At 33.0% G+C, this 12,312-nt stretch overlaps 1 protein-coding gene across 1 annotated transcript; it reads left to right on the plus strand.

The window, feature by feature from the left end:
- The first annotated feature begins 2,747 nt into the window (after positions 1 to 2,747).
- Positions 2,748 to 3,449, plus strand: LOC115696849 (uncharacterized). Its single transcript, XM_030623737.2, has one exon. It carries the CDS (start codon positions 2,748 to 2,750, stop codon positions 3,447 to 3,449), a length of 702 nt encoding a protein of 233 aa, XP_030479597.2.
- The last annotated feature ends 8,863 nt before the right edge of the window (positions 3,450 to 12,312 follow it).

The following is a 12,312-nucleotide window of genomic DNA, read 5'->3' on the forward strand; positions in this document are numbered from 1 at the left end:
TTTTATAATGCAACACAAAAACAATAAAAAAAATTCATCAAAAACAATATCAATAATAATAATATATAAATAACAAAAAAATAATTGTAAAATAACATAAGTATAAATATAAAAAATCTTTAAAAATAACTGTAAAAATATTTAAAATTCCATACAATCATATTTTTATAATCTTTTTGTTATTTTTGTATTTTTTTCAGAAAATCCTTTTTCATTATTTCAATAAATTAACAGGTATATCTCTTATATTGTTCAATTAATCATAGTATTATAAATTATATACAATATAATATCTGATGTTTTATAAATTTTTAACAAAAATATTTATTCACCAATAGTAATAAGTGGACGATGATATATTTTTTTAGGAGGTATTAGTAATTTTAAGATTTCCCGGTGATTTTAATGAAACTTATTTCATTGCAAGAACTATTGGAATCCTTATTTTTGTCGCTTTTCAATGTGTTAAATTAACTCACGTTACTAACTTCCTTTCTAGCAATTCCTTTAGTTAATCATAACAACGACATGTTATATTATTTTAGTTAGGAGTGTTTAACAAAATTTATAAATCGTCCAACTCGAATAAATAATTTGTAAATTGGTCTGACTCGTAATTCACTTCTGACTCCGTGTTCGATAGCCCGACTGCAGTAATATTAATTGTAGTTACATTTATAAGTAGCTTGGTACATCTTTATTCTATTTCATATATGTCCGAGGATCCGCATAGCCCCCTTGTTAAGTAATGGGTTTTTAAGGAGGCCGCCAGCTTACAGGCCAGGCGTCTCTCTGACTTGATAACTAGTATTATCTTCCCGCCCAACTCTATCAGCATGCCCTTTCTTTTGAAATACTTAATAAGGTCTCTCATGGCCCAACCCGAAATATTTAAATGAAAATCCAAACCGCTTAATAAATATATTGGGTAGTTTACAAATTATTTTAAACCGTCTAATTAATCCGAATAAACCGAATTAAACTAATTTATATATTTTTTAATAAAACTGTATATATTATATTACATAAATTATATTTATTAGTTAAATTATTTTATATTTAAAGTTTGGATGTTTTAGTTTTTAACTTAAAATTTAGACTTTATAGTTAATAATTTTTATTGTATTTGGATATTGTAGTTGAAGTTTAAAATCTATACCATATTTTTTTTTATTATTTTATTCAATTATTTTATGTTTACTCAATTATATTTATCTTAAAATTAATTTAATATAGTATTTTTTAACTTAAAATATAAATAATATATTTTTATTTTTAAATCTAATTATTTGAATACTAGAAACTAACAATAATAATTATATAAAAAAAAAGTAAAAAGCGATTTGAACGGATTAACCCGACCAAACTGAAAAAATCATTGGACAGTTTGAACTTTTTCTAATTTTTGATTAGACGAGTTACGATAAATATTTACAACCTGATATTTATATTGGGTTAATAAAAATATGTTATAATCCGACCAAACTGACTAACGTACACCTCTAATTTTAGTGCAATAATGTTTGATTAAATTAAATATAATAAATTATTAAAGTGTAAGATTTGTAGCTCTAACTAAATTATCAAAATTAATATATAAAATGTAGATTACATATCTTTAATTCATTTTTCATGAGGTATCTATATTAATGTTTTGTAATGGTTAGAGACATGATTTTGACTAGAGGAGTTCCTAGTGCAGGTGGTATGGGTTGTGATTTTATGATGTCAAATATTTTGTAATTAGATTTCAAACCCGCATTGTGAATATTTCTTAAAACTGTTTATGTTTAGTAAAGATTTAATTATCTGAGAATTTTTTTTAAATGCACTTTATAATTTCAATATCCTTTGATTAGTAAATATCAATAAAATAATTGAAAAATACGTACGTAATGTGCCTTAGATATTAGAGCGTTACAACTTTCAAGAAGGGTGCACGGATGCACTCCCTTTGTGTGACATCCAGATTGTTTTAGTTTTAAACTTTATTTATATGATAGTGACGATGTAGTTAGTTACGACATTCTATACAGTGTTAAGAAATTCAAAATAATTTACAAAATATAGAAAATTATAGAAAGCAAAATTCAAAGAATCTATTTCATACGAATGTAAAACAAAAATGAACTTGTTTTTGGCATGTTAAAATTTTTATAATTTTTTAAAATTTACAAAATGTCTTAAATAACTATATTGTATACAATCATATAAAAAATTAGGAGAATCACCCCATATATTATTTTTTTAATTTTTTTATTTTTAGGGTTTGGATTGCAAGAGTAATTTCTGTGTAGGTTGCGAAGTAAATTTGAGTTGCGATTTAATTTACTGTGTACGTATTTTTACATAAATACGAAAAATACTACTTTTAAATGTAAAAATAAAAAAAATTCTCAAAAAAATAAAATTAAAATCATCCAAATATCAAAAGCACAAAGGAGTGCACCATAGACTTTTTCATATGTATATATCATTAATTTTTATTAGAATAATCATGTATATATATCTGGAAAATTCGTTTAAAGATGTGGAGCAGGACTCTGGGAAAGTGAAAATCACCCTAGATGATATTGAAGAAGAGATTCTGTTTTGGAATCCTTTAATTGTGTGCTATGTTCTTGGAGTAAATCCACCATTGCACGTTCTTGAAGGATTTGCGAAAAGGATATTGCTTGATAAGGTCGATCGAGTCTCATGGAATCTTCATTATTCGGTTTACCTCTCTTGAATTCAGGGATCAGGTCATGAATGGGGGTTATGTTTTCTTCAATCGCAGACCTGTAATATTGAAACCTTGGGACCCTAATACTAATTTCAAGAAAGAGGATGTCAAGTGTGTACCAATTTGGGTGCAACTTGAGGATCTTGAATTGAAATATTGGGGCCAAAGGTCTCTTTTTAAGATTGTTGGGCAAATTGGCAAGCCTCTTATGGAGGATGCTATCACTAAAGATAGGGAGAGGCTGAGCTATGTTAGAGTGCTAATTGAAGTGCAAATGGACCAACAACTCCCGAACTTGATTGAATTTGAAAATGAATATGATTTTAATACCTCAGTTTGTGTCAAATACGAATGGAGGCCGATTACTTGTTCCCACTGTTCTGGAGTTGGAAATTCTGCAGAGGAATGTAAAAAAGCTGCTGTTCCTGCTAAGTATCAGTGGATTGTGAAGAATGACAATAGAAAGAATAACATTCCTACTGCAGATGCTGATGGTTTTACCAAGATTGTAAAAGGGCCGAGAATGGACATGAATGGAAAGCAACAGGTGTCTGCTGCAGTAAGGGTGGTGAACACATTTCAGGCACTTACCTTAGAGGAACAAGATGGAAATAATGGGGAAAGTAATGCTGAATATGGTGATGACAAGGCCACAACTGATGAAGAGAATAATGACAATACAAGAGGAGGGGGGGGGGGAGGTCCCTCTCTTTCTAATGGATAGATTGTTATGTTGGAATGTCCGAGGGGCCAATCATCAATCTAAACAACAACTAATAAAGAACTTTATAATTTCTCAAAAGATTAATTTTGTGGGTCTCCTCGAGACTAGGGTAAAGGCTCCAAAGCTTGGAGCCTTGTACTCTAATATTTTCGATGGATGGTGTTTTTCCTCAAACATTGCGTGGCATTCGGGAGGTAAAATTGCGATTGCTTAGAATCCTTATAGATTTATGGTTGATATCATCAAGTGCACTAGCCAACTAATGCATTTGAGGATTTCAACTATTGAAGGTTTCAACAGTCTGCTTACGGTTGTATATGCTTCAAACAACAGGGGAGAGAGGAAAGTACTTTGGAAGGACTTGTGTGATTTATACTCTGATGAAAATTGGTGTGTGATGGGGGATTTCAATGACATTCTAGCTAAAGAAGAGAGAGTGGGGCATCGAGTAAGGTCATATCTGGATTCAGATTTCCTTAATTGTGTGAATTATTGTAAGTTTGAAGATGTCAAAGCTAGTGGGAATTTTTTCACTTGGACGAATAAACAACCAAGGGCTGATAGGATATATTCCAAGATAGATAGGATCATGGCCAACCAAGCTTGGATTGGAAAATATGAGTTTGTTGAAGCTGTATTTCTTAACGAGGGACTATTCGATCATTCTCCGGCAGTTCGTTCTTTGCATCCTCAAGTGGTGGGGGAAAAAAAGCCATTCAAGTATTTTAGGATGTGGAAATCTCATCCTAAATATGATTCCATGCTAAGAGATATCTGGAGCTTGAAAATATCAGGGAATCCAATGTATCAAGTTGTTTGTAAGCTAAAGCAATTCAAAGAGAGGTTGAGGAAGTTAAACAGGGAAGCATATTGTGATCTTCAGCAGCAGGTTCATGAGGCCAAGGCATCCCTCGATAGTCTACAAAGCCAACTACAGCAGCAGCCTCTTGAAGACAGTTTACACCAGCAGGAACGATCAGCCCGTGAGCTTTTAACTCAAAAGCAGAAGGATTACTCATTGTTCTTAAAACAGAAAGCTAAAGTGGAGTGGATTCAAGATGGTGACTCGAACTCTGCTTTGTTTCATGCTTGCATAAAGCATAGAATAAGGCAAAACCGAATCCTCTCCATTGAAAACCAAGAGGGCAGCAGAATTACAGACCCTGAACTCATTACAGCAGCATTCCTAGACTTCTACAAAGGTCTACTTGGAACCAAAAGAGAGGAGAGGAAGGTAGTGGAGAACAGTATACTCAGCAATGGCCCTGTACTATCCTCAACTCAAGCTGATTACTTGCTTTCGGAATTCACAAAGGATGAGATAAAAAAGGCAATATTCAACATACCTGCAAGCAAGTCCCCGGGTCCAGATGGCTTTTCTAGTAGCTTCTACCAAGATAATTGGGAGCTCATTGGAGAGGACATATGTGCAGCTGTGCATTCTTTTCTGAATTCAGGTAACATCTTGAAAGAAATAAACTCTACCATAATTACATTGGTGCCTAAGGTGAAATGTCCTAACTCTGTTAAAGACTTTAGACCTATAGCTTGCTGCAATGTGATTTACAAGATTGCAATCAAGCTGTTAAGTTCTACAATCAATAACATCCTTCCTTCAATAATATCACAGACTCAAGGTGGTTTTATTAAAGGGAGATTTGTAGGACATAATATCTTGATATGTCAAGATTTGGTGAGGCACTATGGTAGAAAGGCAAATAAGCCTAGCTGCATGATTAAGTTGGATCTACAAAAGGCATATGACATAGTTGAGTGGAGTTTTCTTGAAGAGATGTTAGTTGGCTTGAATTTATACTCAAAATTCATCCAGCTAGTCATGAACTGTATTACCACTCCTAGATTCTCATTGATGTTCAATGGAACTCTCCATGGGTTCTTCGAGGCGAAAAGGGGAATTAGACAAGGTGACTCGATCTCTCCCTTGCTTTTTGTTCTGGGTATGGAATACTTGTCGAGATTGATGAAGAAAGTGGGGGGAAAAGAGGGGTTTCAATTCCATGACAGATGTGCTAGTTTGAAATTGAATCATCTTGCTTTTGCTGATGATGTACTATTATTTTGTCATGGGGACTTCATGAGTATCTTATACATGTTGCAGGCTCTAAAAACCTTCTCTCTCACTTTTAGATTATATCCGAATGCCAGCAAAACTGCTTTATACTGTAGCAACATGCAACCTAGTGAAGTCAATCACATTATGCAGATATCAGGATTCACCAGACAGGAAATGCCATTCACCTATCTGGGAATACCAATCTGTGGGAAAAGGATTTCAGGGAAAGAATGTGATATATTAGCTGAGAGAATGACTGCCCGAATTAGAAGTTGGAGTTCAAGGAATCTCTCTTTTGCTGGGAGAATCACCCTCATCAACTCAGTTCTTATTGCTATACAGGCCTATTGGAGTCAAATAATGATTCTTCCAAAGAAGGTATTGAGATCTATTGAAGCCATTTGTAGAGCTTATCTTTGGAAAGGTCAAGCTATGTTCCAAGGTGCAGGGTCTGTTGCTTGGAATAATATTTGTCAACCTAAGGCAAGTGGAGGTCTAGGGATCAAGAACCTAGAAGCATGGAACAAGGCTGCAATAAGTAAGTATGTATGGGCTATTTCTAACAAACAAGAGAGCTTATGGCTCAGATGGGTCCATAGTGTTTATATTAAGAATCAGACATGGGGGGATTACTCTCCCTCCATTCATTCCAGTTGGTATTGGAAGAAGATGGTTACCTTGAAAGAACAAATCCGAGAGCTAATAGACTTTGATGTTTTCCAGAAGCAGAAATATAGTATTTCAGCCGGCTATAAAATGTTCTCCCCCCAATCAATCGGTTAGTTTGGAGCAAAGAAACATGGTCAAGGCTTAACAACATAGTGTTATAGCTTGGTTGGCAATGCTTAATAGGTTGAAGACACAAGATAGGCTGATGAATTTTGGCATACAAGTTCAGGGGACCTGCTGCTTGTGTAAGATGCATCTTGAAACCTGCCAGCACTTGTTCTTTGAGTGCAATGTTGCTGAGAAATGCCTACAGGATCTGAAATCTTGGCTGGACTGGCATGCTCAAACCAGTAGCCTACAACAGCTGCTTAAATGGATTGGGAAGTCCAAATTGTCCAAGTTTAGGAAGGGGGTTCTCTCGGCTGCTGTTGTAGGTCTGGTGTACAACATTTGGAGAGCCCGAAATGAAGTGGTTTGGCAAAAAGCTAGAGTTAGCTCGACCCGAATTGTTGAAGAAACAAAATGGAACATCAAGGTTCGGATTGATAGGGTGATGCCTAAAAAGATCAAGAATAATGATAGAGATTGGTTTATTGCTTTGTAAATCATATTACATATATTGACTCTAGATTGATATAATTGTATACATAGATATCGACCCTTTTCATGGGTGCGTTTAGTTTGTAAAAAGCTTGTTTTGTGCAATACAACTCATTAATTTATAAAAAAAAATCATGTAATGGTTTATCATAAGGATATATAGTCGAAGAAGAAAGTGAAAATTTTGTAAAATCATGATTATCCTTCAATTCATCATGAATCTAATTAAATCTAGATATGTTTATATATAAATAGAACATATATATATATATATAAAAGAATTACATCGATGTGTAATGAATCTTCCCAGGATTGAGTCCTAGTTCATCTGGAATTAATTATAGATTGATGTAGTTTTAGTTCTTGTCTGCCAAATATTCGTTCTCTCTTGTCCTTTTTGAACGTATGCAGTACTTATCTATAAATATAACTAAAAAAGACTAATAAATAAATGACTAAAAGAATTGACTTCCAATTCCACCACAACTTTGTAATCAATTGCAAATTAGACACCTTAATAGTTAGAATAATTTCGATAGATAGCCGGCCAAAAAAGCAGCACCACCCGTTATAGATTATATAATTAAATAAATAACTTGCATGTTTTAAATTTACATTATATATATATTTATACAAATTAAAATATATAACAAACGATAGGGTTTGTATTATATTTAATATATATATGGGCAATAATACATCGAAAATTATTCTTAATATGAAAGAAAAAAATAAGTGAGAACCCCCTCCCCCCCAAAAAAAAGTGTATTAATTAATATCACTGTCATATTACTCATTTATTTGGCAATAAAGAAAAGGTCTACGAAAGAAAGTCGCTTAATTATAATATAACAGTTCTGTGTATTATAACTTAAACCTATGATACTTTTTGACTATAATACATTGTGATATATTGTGAAATTTATTAGTTAGTGACATAAAAGTCAATGTACGTATACTTGGTTGATTAAATTACTCAACCACATATAAACTCGTATGTATATATAAATTATACATATATTTTTTCAATATCACATTGCAAAATTAAATTTTAATTTTTAACTAAACAAATCTTATGCTATGTTATTACTGAAGGTCTATATGATAGTAATAATACTTATCAATAAAATATATTGTTAGTGATCACAAAATATTTATCATTAAAAATAGTTGTGATTATAAAATTATATTAGTGACAATTTATAATTAAATATAATATTTAGTATTATATTTTGTTGTGAATAAAAGTAACATTTTATCACAAAATATTTATATATATATTTTTGTAAGGATAAAATATTTACATTCGTGACTAAAAAACTATCTAAATTACTTTCTGTAGTGTTAATGAGACCACTCAAAAGATCAAAACCCTAAGCATGGTTTTCTTTGCAAGTAATAGACTTAATTAGTAGTTTTTTTAAACAAAAATTGGCTTGCTTTAATTACCGTATAATAATTTACAGTATTAATTATATATATATGAAAAAATGCTAAATAAACAGATTCTATATTGCACTCTATTAATTAATAAGGTAATTTGATTATGTGTGAGGCTTTTTGACATAGCACGAATAAAGAACGATACAAATTCGAGTACGGTACGAAATTATTGGACTTGTAGACCGTGTCGAGTGTAACGCCCTGACTTTCAGAGACGCCACGTGTGTACTTTTACAAATTTAATACTAACTAATCTATTAGTTTAGAAAAAAATATATTGTAGTTTAAATAAATTTTTTTTGATTAAATTAGAATAAAACCTTCATACAAGTTCTCCCTTTCGATCTAATCTTCTTCTCTTCTTCTTCTTCTTCGTCAGGTATGCTCGCAGACCACCATGGCAGTGGTTGAGATATTGAGTGTCAACAACGACGGCTAGCCAACTATAGAACTCACTTTTTTTTTTTTTTTGATAAAATATAGAACTCACTTTTGTAGATCTTGTTTTATTCCTCTCTCGTTTCTCATCGTTCAAATCAAACTTTTTTTTGTATAGTCACATATGGTGGCTCAACTTGGTGGCGGCGTTGCAGGGTTCAAATTTTTATTTTTCTGTATTGGTTTGGTGAATGTGGTGTGGATGGATGTAATTTTTCTTTCGTTCTAGCGTTTGTGTCCATTAATAACCAACGCAAAATAAATAATCCCGTTAGTTAATAATCGACCCAACACTCCCCAATTTGTGTCAGTGGAATGTACGATGGTCTTTTGGACTGATGCAAAAAGCAAATATGTCAATTTAATATTAGAATTTTATACCCTAAATAAAACTCAATTTAAATGTAATCTTAATTTCATTATTAGTAAAAGAACATAAGTTATTTCGTTACTTATTTCGTTTATTGCTTGGTGCACATGTTTATTTCATGATCATATATATTTGATATATAAATTCTATTAAATCATTAATAATTATATCATTGTCTACACAACAGTAAATAATTATGATTACATGATATAAACTATTTTAGTCTCTCAATTTATTAGTGCACTAGATTTATACTGACATGATAATCATCGACGTTGTTTACTTACACTTGTTTAAGTAGAATGTATTTTCCAAGACATTAGCAAAGTAAGCATGTATCAGATGTATTGGTTATACATCGAACTGGACTGATATTGACAGTGGAAAAGATATCTTAAACTTACTGTATATCTTTTCTAAGTCAATGCCACTTATTTGATCTTATAAAATCAGTGATCTCAATCCTAAGATGATTAGGTTCTAGCCTAATTATACTATTCAGGTTTTTGGACTTCTTCATTACCCACTTACCCATAGGACTAGCATATACTTACATATTGAGAATATAGTAGTACAATTGAGTGAGAATGCTAATTATAAATATGCAATCTATAACTTCTATAAACTCTTAGAATTGAAATAATGGTTTCCTTAAGCTTGGATAAATGAGTTTAAATGGTAGAGCAATCATTTCAGTAATTATATTAGTTTACTAGAATATCATTTACAAGTAGCTAAGTGTTTTAAGGATAAAATAAATTAAAGGGTAAAACAATAAATTTCTCTCTATTCGATGTAAACTATCCATAGAGGAACATTGATTGTTTAGATTGAAACAATGGGTACGTAATTCATAGTGTATATGTTGGCATATAGAGCATTCTATGTAATCAAGACTACAATTCTAAACCTATAGTGGAATTAGGAGGAATTAATAAAACAAGAAATTTATTCATAAATTGTGGGAACTGCCTATTGGAGTTTGGTTACATAGGCCCATAGTCCCAAAACTATTTGGGATAATATTGTCTTGTAGTCAATTAATTGGTTTCTTGAACCAATTAGAATTCTAAAAAAGACTTTATCTTTTTTTTTTAATGATTTTTACTAAGCAATGTGCCTACACCAAAAATAGCCCTATACATCAAAGGTTGACACGTGGGAAGAAAGAAAACATCCTGGAGTTGAGTAGTCCTAAATCATACCACGTCGAGATGGGAGGGGTCCCTAGCCTGCCCGCAGGTTGACTTTGAAAACTTTAAAATGGGTGTTTGGATCCCTCTAATTTGTTTTCAACTCACTATCTTTCAGTATTCTATACCATGAAGACATAGCCTCCAAGTCCAGGGTCTGGGAGCTAAAAACACACGAAACAACACATCAGAAATGAACTTGGGCGCCTAGGGTTTCACCCAGCGCCCAGGTTGAAACCCCAACTAGGGTTTCAGTTTTTGAGATCGTTTAAGTGAAAATGGGTCAAATTTTACACTGGGACATGAACTAGACATACCACAAACATATTTGAGGCATCCGAATCAAATTCAAAGAAATTTCATTTTTGAGCACCCGGTACCCAGGCACCCAACGCCCAGGTTGATAATTTCTCAACTTGGGCCACTTCCAAGCATCAAACTGCAAATCCAACTCATGCATCTTCTTTGTCTTCATAAAAAATTGGGAAACAAGTGTTTTTGGGGAAGAAACAGACCAACTTGGGGGCCAAAACAAGGGACCAGCACCCAGGTTGACACCTGGTGCTAGCCTAGTGCCAAGTTTAACATTTTGTCAACTTAGGCCAATTTCAAGGAGTTTATCCAAAAAGTCTTCCAGGAATATTCTCCATTTTCATCAAAGATTAAGATTCAACTATTTTTGGGGAGCAAACATAATTTTCCGAGGGCCTTAAACTGGACCAGTGTCCAGTTAACACCTGGCACTGGGCCCAACGCGCAGGCTGTCATATTGTCAACCTGGGCTGTTTCCAATCCTCTCTCTGAATAAGTGTTCTGGGAATTATTCTAACATCAGAAATAATGAAGATACAAATAAACTTGAGGAGAAAGAAATAACTGCAGGGGCTTCAAAACTAAGCTTAGTGTACAAGTTGACTTGGTGCTGGGCCTAGCGCCCAGGTTGACAATCAACCTGGTGCGCTGGTTTTGATCACTCAAATGCAAATTTTGCTCTGAAAATTCTTTCCAAAATGGTCAAAAATAGTGTAGGAGACCTTGTCCTTAAGTTCAAGAAAGTGACAAAATAGCAGCTCGGAAGCTCCAAAAGAAACCCCCAACACCCAAGTTGACATATGGCTTGGTGCGCTGGGTTCTGCTTATCCGATTCTGATTTTTTCTTAATTGTTCATATAGTTTTCCATAGTAACTGAGAGCTATGAAGTCAAAAGAGTCAAATTTACAACTTCACATTTCATTTTTCTAGCAAAGTGACTTACACAAAAATCGGGTAGTTTCGAGTCTCTCATTTTTACAGAATAGCAACATCTCCAAGAACTGGTGACCAATTTTACCAGAACATAGAAACTAGCTAATTGATGTAGTGCTAGTATCCACTACAGAACTAGAGTATATTTCCCTTACTAAAGTTGTCAAGGAAGCTCTATGGTTAAAGGTAATCATGACTGAATCGGGGTTTGATCAAAGGGATGTAAGTGTGCACTGTGACTTTCAAAGTGCTATACACTTAGCTAAAAGCACTATATGTTTCATGAAAGGATGAAATACATTGACATCGAACTTTATTTCTTAAGGGACATAGTTAAAAATGGACTCATCAAGGTGGTTAAGATTGCCACAGAGAGCAACCCTGCTAATATGCTAACTAATGTGATACCAGTGAGCAATTCAGTATTACATTAGACTTTCTTGGTATCAAGACTTTATTCCCGGAGCTTTGCCAAAGTAGTCGCTAATTCACTCACAGGTTACACTTAAGGAAATAGAAATCAAGGTGAAAAATTGTGAAGATTTGGTCCTTATATCTTTGGACCTTTGTTAGACTTTTGTCTAATCTGACTCATATTGCATTAGAAGACTAGTTATTTGTAACATCCAACTGTCCAAGACTCAGGTCAACAGTTGATAACGGAATTCATTAATTTTGTTACAACTAACTTCAGCTCTCTTCTTTCAAAAAAAATCTTCAACTTTCTCCTTCTCTCTTTCTCGCCTTATATATAGAGTTTAGATTTGATCAACTTAGAATTGAGACAATTGTAATGTACAATGATATTTCTAGAGAAAATTTCAGAGAGA

The sequence above is a fragment of the Cannabis sativa genome, chromosome X (genome assembly GCF_029168945.1).
Source record: "Cannabis sativa cultivar Pink pepper isolate KNU-18-1 chromosome X, ASM2916894v1, whole genome shotgun sequence".
NCBI classification, from domain to species: Eukaryota; Viridiplantae; Streptophyta; class Magnoliopsida; order Rosales; family Cannabaceae; genus Cannabis; species Cannabis sativa.